The 13,554-nt window shown below is 35.2% G+C and overlaps 1 protein-coding gene across 6 annotated transcripts in view; it reads right to left on the bottom strand.

Annotated features, from left to right (window-relative positions):
* LOC129002077 (zinc finger RNA-binding protein-like) overlaps positions 1-7,942 on the bottom strand; it is an 85,268-nt gene extending 77,326 nt beyond the window's left edge. For all 6 annotated transcript variants that reach the window (XM_054429603.1, XM_054429606.1, XM_054429608.1 and 3 more), the window contains exon 1: positions 7,805-7,942. In XM_054429603.1, coding sequence (XP_054285578.1) covers positions 7,805-7,854 — 50 coding nt within the window. In that variant the 5' untranslated portion in view covers positions 7,855-7,942. The remainder of the gene's footprint in view (positions 1-7,804) is intronic.
* Between the last annotated feature and the right edge of the window lie 5,612 nt (positions 7,943-13,554).

Here is a 13,554-nt window from a genome sequence, read left to right as displayed (position 1 = left end):
GATAAACTTGAATGAGTTTGCAAACCAGCATAATAGGACCAAGGGAACGGGGTTTAACGGGGGGTTTTAGGGAGTAAAAATGGGTTTTTCTCATTTTTTTACCCTTAAAACACAAAATTTATCCATTTTTTTCCAGACCTTATTAAGAGCTTAAAAAACAAATATAATTTAGTATATCGTGTTTTTGTACGGTGATTGGTTACGTAGAAAATTTAAAAAACTGTTAATTGAAAATTCCCATGTTATTCTTATGGATTTTGTAAAATGTTGTAGTTGGCTTGTTTATGAATATATTTTGAACAAACTTCGCGGATTTATTTCGGCCTATTTCATACTAAGCTAATTGATATTTTAATAAAAAACACACTTTATTAGTTTCCCTGTAGCAGCTAACCTAGGTACTCGTTAAACATAGATAGGTAAATGATAATTTAATAGATTAATTGAAAATCAATCCAGGCAAATGGAAATTTGCTTAGTTGGCAGGTTTGCTGCAGCGGGGGTATTGATGAATTTTAATATATTCAAATCATTTTTAGAGACCAAGACCGCACCGGGCCCACGCCTTTTTACAAATATTTATAAAACCCTTGCCGCAACGTAGAACCCAGGTTGTAATAAACGGTATCAGCATTCTGACACATACTTTCTCCCATAAGTTTGTCAACGACCTTTATCATGTGTAAGCAGTAAAAGTAAATATACCGAAATGGGATTTGTAATTTTGTTCAGAATTTTAAGGACTAGGCCTACAACATACTAAATTTTTATCAAAATTGTTCTGGCCATTTTTGGGAAAATCCGATTTTTCTGTTATTTTATGGGAAAATAACATAATTTACAATATAACTTTTAACCTGTAATTTTTACAGAAATGGGATTTGTACCATTTTGTTCAGAATATAAAGGACTATAATAACATACCGGTACTTAATTTTTATCAAAATCATTCAGGCCATTTTTGGGAAAATCCTATTTTTCCGTTATTTTATGGGGTTTTATGGGAAAATCCCCATAAAAATCAAAATGTCAAAAAATGAAAAAAACTAGGTAGGTAGGTATCAAAATTGTAAGGACCATAACATACTATGTAAAATCAAAACGGAATTTTATTTCTAAAGTCCTATTTTTCGTTATTTTATGGGGTTTTTATGGGAAAATAACATAGGCCTAGTTTACAATAACTTTTGAACCGTAATTTTTACAGAGATGGGATTTATACCATTTTGTTCAGTATTTAAAGGGCTACAACATACTAATTTTTTATCAAAATCGTTAGGGCCATTTTTTAGAAAATCCTATTTTTACGGGTTTTTATGGGTATTTATGGGAAAATCCCCATTATAAATCAAAATTTCAAAAAATTAAAAAAACGCCTGGAGATACCATGGATTAGAACCTACAAACCAAATTTCATCGAAATCGGACCACAGGTGTAGTCCCTAGCTCTGTACACATCCAGACACACAGACATCACTTCGAAAACCACTTTTTTGGGCCTAGGGGGACCCATAACGAATATATCCACTCAAAACTCAAACTCGAAAATGTTGACGAAAACAATACTTTCTCCTTTATTTAACTCCCCCAAACTATGGTATAGGGGAAGAAAGTAAAAAAGGGTTACGTGTTAAATGGAGGGAAGATTCAATGTACCTAGTTAAAATACTTTACAAGAAAAAGTGTCTTTATTGCTACATTTATGTTTTATGTTAAGTTATTCATTTAATACTAAGCATATGTTGATATTTTTAACATATTCAAACCACTCTTAGAAACCTTCCGCACCGGGCCCACGCCTAAGTAAAAAAAATATAGGTAACAAATATTTATAAAACCCTTGTCTCAATGTAGAACGCAAGTTGTAAAAATGTCTTGTGTGTTAAATGGAGAAAAGATTCAATGTTCCTAGTTAAAATACTTTTACAAGTAAAATTGTCTATATTGCTATATACCTATTTGCTCAGTAATCTAGTAATCTGCTAGAGTAATCTAGCTACATTTATGTTTTATGTTATTCTTTTACCGCTAAGCATATAATAATCCTGATTTTAAGTAGAGGCACGAATAGTATTAGATGATATTAACTTGACAATATAATTAAAAAGATTTTGTAAAATAGTAATTAGCCTACCTTATGTTGAAAATCGTAACTCAAGTTTATTAATTCGATACAGCACCAGTAAAATTTTTCTTATCTATAGAAATTTTATAACAACTTAACTCCAGATTGTAGTTTATTAGTTCGATACAGCACCAGTGCAATTTTTGTTGTCTATATAGACATTTTATAGCCTAACAACTTTAACTCCAGAGTAGTTTATTAGTTCTATACAGCACCAGTGCAATTTGTGTTGTCTATATAGACATTTTATATAGGTACCTTGTAACGAGTTATTTTTCCTAGAGGGGGTATATTTTCGCTATTTGGCCGCGTACCGATTGTAGAGGTAAGCAAGCGGCGGCGTCGAACCTAGCTAGCTCCCTTTGACCCGGCTTATCAGTTCGGATAAGCCTGGGATATCCTGGAACTTCAGCACAGTCTAGGACAGAGACATTCTAGTGGTGGATCCCAAAGAGTGAAGAAGTGAGTGTCAGTGTCCTTTGGAGACGGCTGGCGTACGTTGGTGGTACTGAGTGTACGAGGTGTGACAGTGAGTGTCGGTGATCAAGTTGGGTGTTGAGACCCACTAGTGGTGAGTGGACGACGTTCTTTACATTTCGGCTTAAGGAGTTGATATTATTAGTTTGATAATATTAATCTCTGATTTTATTGCGAGAGTCAGAGTTGCAACCGTTATTATTAGTTTGATAATATTAATCTCTGATTTTATTGCGAGAGTTAGAGTTGCAACCGTGCTGGTCAAAGCCTGTTGGTAGTTAGGATTTATTTATTAATCAGGAATAATATTAAAGTATATTCCCTACGGTTCTGGGCAGGCGCTAGAGCGCAAATAATTTAAGTTATTGACTGTGGTAGATATTACTTTGCGTTGTACCAAGAGTTAGTTACATTACTAATTACTCTGAGGCCCGACAAACCTAGGCTGCACGATTTGGCGTGCGTAGTTGGAAGCACGCGGCCAGTAGGCTAGTAGGCTAATTTTATTAGCCTAGTAACAGAAGCCCAGCTAAGTAATATAGCGTTGATATAGTAGCAGTAGTACTAGTAGGAGTAAGGTTGTTATTGATTAACCATTTAATTATTTTAATTTACAGAGCTTGTTTAGTAATCCAGCGTACGTTATATTGGTAGCTTGGATAGCGTAGTACCAGCTATCAGATAACATATTTATCTAGTGATTGGAACGTATTTAATATTTATTTATCTGCTACTAAGTAGGCTAGCTCAATAATTTAATAGTAGTGCAATTGACATCTAGTTTTGCTTGTTTAGCTTGGTATTTATTGAGACCAGCTACTAGAGGTTTAGTCACTCTGACTATAGTGCACTTGTATTATTATATGGTACTATTATTGAGCGAACTGTTTGATTCTTAGCTTGGGCATTACTGTCGGGTCAAAAAGTATAGATACTCGAGTTTGAGCTTTTATTGCAACGTAACCAGTAGACTTATAAAAATACAAGTTACATCTTAATTTTACAAATTTATTTCTACTTTTAAGTGTGTAGGTTAATAATTTTTAATGCAGTTTCAACTCATCTTTTCAGCGGGTTGAATGAAAAAATACACGTTTTTCGGCACTTTTCTAACAACGGGCGACTTTAAAATTTTATAACAAAAAAACTACTGATCTAATCGCCATGAAACTTTGACAGCCTTTAGAACACACTTATAATGGATATCTGTAAGTTTAAGAATTTTTCATCCATTAAAAAAATTCTGTTGTGGTTTTTGTAAAGGCATTTTATTTCAGGTACGGAACAAGTAAGAAACTACGACGAAAGCTTGAATTAAAGCTCATAAAAAGATATAAATGAAAAGTTAAGTTACAGATTTGCTAATTGGCATTGAATAATTAAAATGTACGTATAATCAAAGCAGATTTGAAACGCAGTAGTGCGTGAAATTTGTACCACTATCGATTCGCAGGCAGGGAGTTCTCCCTGCCCGGGACCGGTTTTCGGCGGCCAACTCATCTTGAGAGACATTAACATATTCAACAGTATGTTTACATATATATATATATATATGTTTATTATATTGACAAATGTCAGATGTTACAATAACTTGATATATATTAACATTCAGTATAGGCTAATTATTAGGAACGGTGTAGCTGTAACACAACCAGCTACATATTTAATAATGCTTATTGATGAAAATGCAGATTTAACGTTTTTAGGGGGGACCTAAGTTATCTGTTGGGCATGAAAATAAAAATTTCAAATTTGGCTCAGATATAGTAGGCCTACTAAGTAAGAGTATTATCCTGTACGATAATAATTTTATTTTGTGGACTTAACTGGTTTTGAAGTTATGAAACATTGGAAAGTACTCAAATAAGCATTATATGTGTAATAGCGTAGGAAGCATAATATTATATTATAATACACTATCAATGATGTATTTGTTTAGTAGAATTAAAATCGAAGTTCTAATTCATTTTTTGCTACTTCTTCACTGTCTACATAAAAGTATTGAATACCTTTAAGGTTATTTTTAACAAAAGTTAAACTTAGCATTCAAAATTTGAGATAAGTTTGGTTAGGTTAGGTTAGGTTAAGTTAGTTTAGGTTAGGTTAAGTTTGGTTAGGTTAGGTTAAGTTTGGTTAGGTTAAGTTAGGTTAGTTTATCAATAACATGAGTTTTGTAAGTAAATGAACCTAAAATTGTGGAATGCAGGCTTTATTTAAGGTTAGGTTTGGTAAGGTTAGGTTAGCTTAGGTTAGGTTGAGTTTGGTTAGGTTAGTTTAGGTTAACTCATGTTATTGATAAACTAACCTAACCTAACCAATCTTAAACTAACCTAACATAATCAAAAAAACCTAACCTAACTTAACCCTCCGAATGTCACGCGTCATAAAAACGACGCACAACACACTTTGTGTAGGGTCACGCGTCGCTTTTAAGACGCACAAACATCGTTTACGGCGAAGGCTCTATGACTGACTGAATCGGATTGAACTGGATCGAGTTAGGTATCGTTCTTTCCGTAATATTCTAAGCTTTCTCCAGAGGTCTGTCTCTAAGCGCTATTCATTTTAGTTCCGAAAATATTGTAGCAGACAGCTGACGTGCGTGTATTTGTAAACAGCTAGGTTCCCCCGGACCGATGACTGATGTGTTTTATTACGTTTATCATTGTTTTAGTGTTAAAAATCAAAAGTAGTGATATACGTGGTGCATTATAAGAAGATTTAAGTGGTTTTGAAGTGCTGGTTGATGATCCTGAAGAAGTAGGTAGTGATATTGATGTAAATTATCAGCCAGATTCCTAGCTATGGTTAGGCTATGCATTCTTAGCTAAACGCTATGTACTGAAATCCGTTTTAGCGAATTTCCCTATAGGAAAGTAGCTATTACCGTAGGTCTCATGGTAAGACTTAGGCCCGGGACCGATTTACTTTTTCATTTTAATGTCCCCAGAGGCCAAAAACACCATTCGTTCAAATTTTTATATATGTATATATATATATATAGGCCTATATATAGGTATATATATAGATTTATATATATATGTGTCCGTGAACACGATAACTTGAGTAATTTTTATCCGATTTTGATGAAATTTGGTTTGAAGGTGTAAGGCGGGATAAACTTGAATGAGTTCGCGATCCAGCATGATCGGACCATGGGAACAGGGTTTTATGGGGGGTTTTATTGGGTAAACATGGGTTTTTCTCACTTTTTACCCTCAAAACACAAAATTTCCCAATTTTTCTCTAAACCTTCTTAATGAGCTCAAAAAAACAAACAATTCAGTATATCAAAGTGTTTTTGTACGGTTATTGGTTACGGAGAAAACTAAAAAAATTGTAAATTTAAAATTCCCATGTTATTCTTATGGAGAGTATTGTAAAATGTTGTAGTTTGCTTGTTTATAGATATATTTTGATCAAAGTTGGCAAATTTATTTATTTTATAGTAAGCTATCAATATTTTACTAAAAACACACTACTTTATTAGTTTCCTTGTAGCAGCAAACCTAGGTACTCGTTAAACCTAATAATGTTATTTAAATAGATCAATTGAAAATCAATTCGGACAAATGGAAATTCGCTTAGACGGCAGGTTTGCTGCGGCGGGGGTATTTCGCTCATAACTTATTTATTTGATAACTTACCTCGCTATATGATTATATATTTGTAATCCTCATTAAATTTAGAACAAAGTGGCTATTTTCAAATATTTATAGGCCTATAATTTATACAATTTCATTGAGCGCGAACTTATTTTTTTTTTGAAAATTTTCGAAATTATATTTTTTTTTTACCTAAAAATTTTTTTTTTTTTTAAATGTTCCTTATGTTTTATATATAATATTGAAGCCCATGATTTTCCAAACAAAATGGTATATAGAACATTAGAATTAACATTGTTTTAAGCTTCTCAGATCCGTTTTAATAAAACCTTGCAAAGGGGCCAAAAATAGGTGGACATTAAGGCCTAAACTATGGACACTCGGAGGGTTAACCTAAACTAACCTAACCTAACATAACCTAAAATATCCTAACCTAAAATAAATCCCGCATTCCACAATTTAAGGTTCGTTTACTTACAATACTCATGTTATTGATAAACTAAACTTAACCTAATCTAACCTAACCTAACCAAACCAAACTTAACCTAACCTAACAAAAATTAACTTAACCTAGCCTAACCTAACCAATCCTAACCCAAAATAAAGCCCATATTCTACAATGGCTTAGAGTCACCCGCAATGCTAGCGCCGGATCCGGCAGTACATAAGTAGCCTAGCCAGCGGCAGCTTTTCCGGTGATATATTACTTAGTGGTCCGATGGTAATAAAAATTGCATATCCTTGTTCAGGAGGACATTCCGCACAATTTGAGTACCGACAACATGGATTTTTGGCAAAAAAGATGTTTCCCGTTTTTCCAATTTTCCGGGAAAACGGGACATTTCCGCAAAAAATGAATATCATTTTTGGAATCAGCACTAAAGAACGGACAGATTAAAAAAAAAATAATTTTTAGAGCGTTGACTGGAGGTCGACACAATTACCGTGAACTGTTTGATAAAATGTTATCGGCAGTGACCAGGATCCGAACCCCCGACATCGCTGCCTTGGGCCTTAAGTCCGCGACGCTACCGACTGAGCCACCGACTCACTAAACCGGTACCTAGACTAACTTAGGCCTAACAATTGAGTAGACCCAACACCCAAATAACACCTCCTTAACCCCAAAAACCCAGAAGTTATTTCAATAACTTATAGACAACCCATTCGTAGCTTAAGTTTATATAAACACAACAACGCTTTGATCTGTTTGGTTTCAATGCACAAGACCATTATGGTGCATACAAGACCAACCTAGGCCTAGTTGACCAACTTCCTTCAAACCAGCAAGGAACACGGCATTGTAAAGCTTACTAAGTTAGCCTATCACTTTGATAAGAGTAAACAAATTACGTAGCACATTTAAATAATTTGCATTAGTGATAAGTACTGTAGGTTTGATTGCACTGTAAAAAGGCAGTACTGTTACGCTTTACAGAATTTGGTCAGAGGAGAAAGAATAATGGCCACGCGCCGGTTTCGTGGAGGGCCAAGGAAATTACCGGTAACTGTTGTAAAATAAAATCTTAGACCAGTATTGAAGCATTAAATTGAAAGAAATATCATTATAGAAGGAAATTATGTTAAATTTACTTACGCATATTGTGTTCCTCCATGAGTAAATCCAAAATAATTATTGGCTGCCATACTTCCCTGTGTGGTTCGTCACACTGTTGGAAGAACAAGATGGATGCCGGCTTGAAAAGAACAAGATGGAGGCTCGATTATGCGCACTCTTTAAATTACATAATATTTTAGAATTTATTCTATTCTAATATTATTCAGATTTTTATGGCAAGACCAGCCTAAAAGTTATATTCAGCTTGTTCGAATGCTTTATCTTTCGCATTAAAAAGAGAATTTTTAAACAAAACAATACAAATTCTTAGGAATACATTTTTTATCATCATACAAAATCATGCTAGCCAACATATTAATCGAAAACACTAAACCCAACCCGAAGAGTCGGATAATAATATGTAAGAAACTATTTTATGCTAAACTAGCAGAGCACCCGTCCTTCGTACGGGGTTGGCATAAGTATAAAATGCTTATCGCAGTTATTCTCAAGCTTTGCGTTTGCAATGGGGGGAGGACACAGTTTGATAAAATTTGGTTCATAAATTTACGGTATGATATAGTATAACACATCTACCATTGCCATAATGTTCTACCATTGCACCTAAACAATAGAAAAAAATAAATGATCAAACACTCGCACAATATCACAAATTATTCATTAAATTAAAAACTCAAACCTAACTGTAAACAATCCTACTTTTACAGTTCTCATTGTGTATCACAGCTTTTTGTTGCTGCTTAGTTCAAATTAGCTAGCTGTTGTCATATATACTTACTTACTCTTACTCCCATGGCCATCGATACCCAAGTTGGTATTTGGCCTCGCCAACTGAATGCCTCCATTTCTTCCGATCTTCAGCATCTTCCTCCAGTTTGGAGATAAAATCTATGATTTTGAGTAGCAGGCATGAATGAGTCTCTGGCGCTGGTGTGGCGGGTTGTTGGCGGCTTGTGTGAATGGACTTTTGGGTTTAAATTTAATTTAATTTAATTTAATTTAATTTCAACATTTTTATAATATGGTACCTTAGATTATTTAATTTTACTTATAAAGTGGATAGTTTATTTATGTTTTTAGAGGTTAAGTGGTAGAGAGGACTTGCTAGTCCTAACTTCGCCTCTTAAATAAAGACATTTTTCATTTCATTCATTTCATTCATTTCATTCATTTCATTCATTTCATTTCATTTCATTTCATTTCATTTCATTTCATTTCCTCCATTATTCTTATCTTCCTCATACCTTTGGTCACTTCATCTTTCCGCCTCATTTTGGGACGCCCAGGAGGTCTTCTTCCAACAGGGTTTTCTTTCTAAACTTTCTTTATCAATGCATCATCTTCTCTCCTTGACACATGCCCGAGCCATCTTATTCGTCGACTTTTTGCTTCCGCCACAGCATCTGGTGCTTTATACAGGTCTCTAATTTCTCTGTTATGTTTGATCCTCCATTCACCATTTTCTCTTGTTGGTCCAAAACCCTTTCTTAGTACTTTATTTTCAAAGGTGACAAGTTTTTTTTTTTCAGTACTTTTGTCCAGAGTCTATGTTTCAGAACCATAAAGCAGAATTGGACACTGAGCTAAAATTATAACTGGAGGTAGCACTGCCATGGCAGAAGTCTGTCAAAAGCGTGTCGCTGATTTTGTTAGGTTGGTATAGCAGCAGGTTTTTTCATCCAATAACATGGCTTCTATAACTAGGTTTGCATAGCAGTGAGTTTTTTCATCCAATAACATGGCTTCATTTTAACTCACACCTCACGCAAACATGGCGGCTGGCGACACGCATCTTTGACATTCAGTGCTACCTCCAGTTAGAATTATAGCTCAGTGGAATTGGACGAATCACAGTTTTGTAAATGTTTAGTTTTGTGTTGACAGAAAACAGCTTTGATGATAATAGTTTAATCAAGGCAAACATACTTCTATTGGCTGCATTTATTCGGCTTTGAATTTCAGAATGTTCGGTGTTAATTGCTCTTATTATTGTGCCAAGGTATTTAAAATTGTCTACTTTTCCAAAATTGTAACCTTCAATAGATAGGCTTCTAGAATGGTCTTGATTTCGTCCGAAGTGCATGAATTTTGTCTTTTCTGCATTGATTTTAAGTCCTACTGTTTTGGTTTCCTTAATTAGTATTTTGGTCATGTCTTTAAGGTCTTCTTTGCTTTCTGCCATCAATACCACATCATCTGCAAAAGCGAGCACTGATATATTCCTTCCTAATTTCACCTTCCTAATTTCACTCCAAAATCAGTTTTCCTTATCTCTTTTAGTGCTCCTTCCAAGGCAATGTTAAAAAGAATAGGGGATAGACCGTCACCCTGTCTTACCCCAGTTTTCACCTGTTGTCATATATATGCACAAACAAAATAATAATAGTGCTGCACCCCGTTGGGAAACCTTATAACTTTTTAATGCTATTGCATATTATAGAACCAACTTGTAAAGTTGAAACAGCTGACTAAATTCTTTAATTCCCTTTAAATATGAATACTTATAAGGTTAACATGGGGAACTACGGACCCACTGGGGCGGAGCCCGAAAGGATTTTTGAGATAAGAATATGCCTAAATGTTAAAGGGAATGTGAGCTATCATCATGCCAAAATTCAGCCCAATCCGTGCAGTAGTTTATGTGTGATTGAGCAACACACAAACATACACACAAACTCACATACTTTCAGATTTATAATATTAGTAAGATTTCATTTTCAAGATGATGATGGTTGTTAGCCTCCGGATTACGTTTGAATATTTATAGTAGTTTATGTTTAACTCTGTTTTATTTTACAGTTGCGTTATAATTTATTAGTTAAGCACCCGTCATTCGTATGGGGTTGGCATGGTGGTATAAAATGCTTATTAGTTATACTCAAGGGGGAGGACACAGTTGGATAAAATTTTGTTCATTAAATTTACGTATGATATAGTATAACGACACATCTATCATAGCCATCGCATGTTCTACCACTGCACCTAAACAAATAAAAAAAAAATAAATTCATAAATAGCTTGTATTCATGAAAAAATCAATCTTAACTATAAAATATGACGATATTTTTAAAAGCAATACTTTTGTTGAATTAGGCTAAAAGTTTCTTCTTTATTATGCCTCAGCCATAGCCTAAACGTACCAAATAAATTCTAAATAAATAATAAATATAATAAAAAATAATATATAAATAATAAATAAACAACAACGTGTCAGAATGTAAACAACAAAGCTGCCAGATTTAAGCTACTTGTAAAATAGCGAAAAATTTCCCTCCACCCAGACCATGTGATTTCTCCATACTCTCCCAGATAGCAAGGACCCTTGATTCAAGGTAAACTTCCCTACTGTATTTGCATTCACAATTCAAGGTTGCAAATATTAGGAGTGGCTAGATTCAAGGACAACAAAATACTGCCCTTTTTTGAGTTCATAGATTCCGCACTGAAACAGAGTCAACAAAACAACAGCGCGAATACCCATTCCCATGATGCAGTTCGACTCCAGACGGCACAATTTTTATTTCAGCTGCAGTTTTGTAATACGGACAAAATGAGAGTTTAAAAATTAGAAAAAAATATTATAAAACTAAAAAAATGTAAAAGAGTTGAACAGAGCCAAAGAGGTTATAAAGCAATCAAAAATGTAGGTGCTGGCCAATAATACGATGTTTATTAGAAATACACATTAAAAGATTCAATACGGTATAGGAATCGTAAAAAACTTAAGCCTAGGCCTGATGTTAGCCTACTTTACCTTTACCGCTTTACCAATCAAAGGCTAGGCCTATAAAAGGTAGGGCTTATATTGGTTGGTAGGCCTATGCTGGCCTAGATAGCCCAGAAGTAGGCTAGGCATTAGGATAAAATATTAATAAATCATTAGGCTGTCATCGGCTTAAAGCTTGACATTGTACAGTAACTTATAAGCATTGACTAAGGATTCATAGTCAATGTTATAAGCTTACAAGTAAAATCTTATAATTGGCCTACACTTAAAATCTTATTTTTGATTTGGCCACTTTCCCGAGCTTGTACATACTTTACCTTGTACCACTGTTTATGCATCTGTAAGTCAATTGATAATATTTCAAATTATCATTTATGTGTTTTTTTTTTTTACTTTTAACACCTTTCTTTCTGGCTCCAACGATTGTTCTTGAGCGTTTCAAGGCTTCTTAAAAGTAATTGAAACTCAAACTTCCATTTGCATAATTTTGTAATAATGGAACTGTAGCAGAATACTGGAACGGGAACGGGCTGTAGATCATTTTGACGTGCGAATAGTCACTTCGTTATAAATTATAGGAATAGGAATGTGCGGTATAATATTAGTTGGCTCACTTACACTACAGCTCATTTAGCTACACGATTTAGCTTTAGCTAAGCTCTCTTTCACGCTGCACGACTAGTAAACGGCAGAAGTAAAGAAGAACGGCAGAGGCAGAACGGCGGTATTGGTTTACCATAAACGCCTGCAACGATGCGCTGCAAACCGCACGACGTGTAGCTAAATGAACTGTAGTGTAAGTGATCCGTCTTCTGTTTTTGTAATATTTATCATGAAATAGGCTAGTATATTAAATGGTGAGTCCGTACATCTAAGCCTTTGCGATCTCAGCAAGGCGTTTGATGTTGTTTCCCACGACATCCTGGTGGCTAAGCTAAGGCATTATGGAGTTGGAGGTTGTGTGCTAGAGTCAATAAAGAGTTTTCTCAAAGATAGGAAACAAGTAGTGTCACTGGAGGGGACCTCGTCATGCGTAGGCCTTTTACCCCATGGAGTGCCTCAGGGATCAGTCATTGGCCCTTTGCTATTTTCAGTGATGATTAATGATCTACATCTTAATGGTCGTACATTACTTTTTGCAGACGACACCACCCTCATCACAAGAGGTCGGAGCTTGGTGGAGCTACGCATTGAGGCTGAATACTTACTGGAGGAAGCAAGGGCCTGGTTCGTATCAAACAAGTTTAAGGTAAACGAGGATAAAACCCAATCCCTCGAATGCACTCTGAGTGCAGGGGTAGAAGAGGGTGAACCGGTCAAACTACTGGGTTTCTGGGTCGACTCGAGGTGCACATGGAACCACCATATAAGCAAGGTATGTGTCAAACTTTCAAGAGTGCTGTATCTTCTAAGAAAACGTAGGGATTTAATAACTCAGCCATACCTTACAACGGTTTATCATTCTCTCTTCCACAGTCACGTGATGTATGGATTGATACTGTGGGGGCATTCCCCTGCTACAAGGGATGTTCTCTTACTTCAAAAGATGGCACTCAGAGTCATTACATCATCTGGGTATTATGAGCATTGCCGGCCTATCTTTAGGGAACTGAAGATCCTCACAGTGTACAGTCAGTATCTTTACAACATACTCACACTCCTGAAAGAAAATAGGAGCGACTTCATGAAAAGGGAAGATCATCATAACTACAGCACTCGAAGAGCTCAGGATTTGGACCTTCCGCGCTGTCGACTCGAACGGACCTTGAAGTCCTACCCTAGGTCGGCCATAAAAATCTTCAACACGCTGCCGTCGCAAGTTCGAGAGATGGGCATGACAGAATTTTAAAAAAGTTCATAAGGCCCTCGTGAATAGGCCACTATATTCTCTGGGGGAGCTAAATGAGATACCACTCTTCCCTTCACAGTAAAAACGTCCGCCATACCACCAGTAGTTGTAAATATTAGTTTTATTATAGTAACTTACAGTATTTAAAGAAATAAATCAAGTCTTTACATTTTTAAAGACATGACGCGATCT

The sequence above is a fragment of the Macrosteles quadrilineatus genome, unplaced genomic scaffold, assembly GCF_028750875.1.
Source record: "Macrosteles quadrilineatus isolate MER2022 unplaced genomic scaffold, UCM_ALF_1.0 Scaffold_9__3_contigs__length_116548681, whole genome shotgun sequence".
In the NCBI taxonomy this organism is placed as follows: Eukaryota; Metazoa; Arthropoda; class Insecta; order Hemiptera; family Cicadellidae; genus Macrosteles; species Macrosteles quadrilineatus.
Note: the sequence above shows the minus strand (reverse complement) of the source record. Positions and strands in the feature narration are given on the sequence as shown.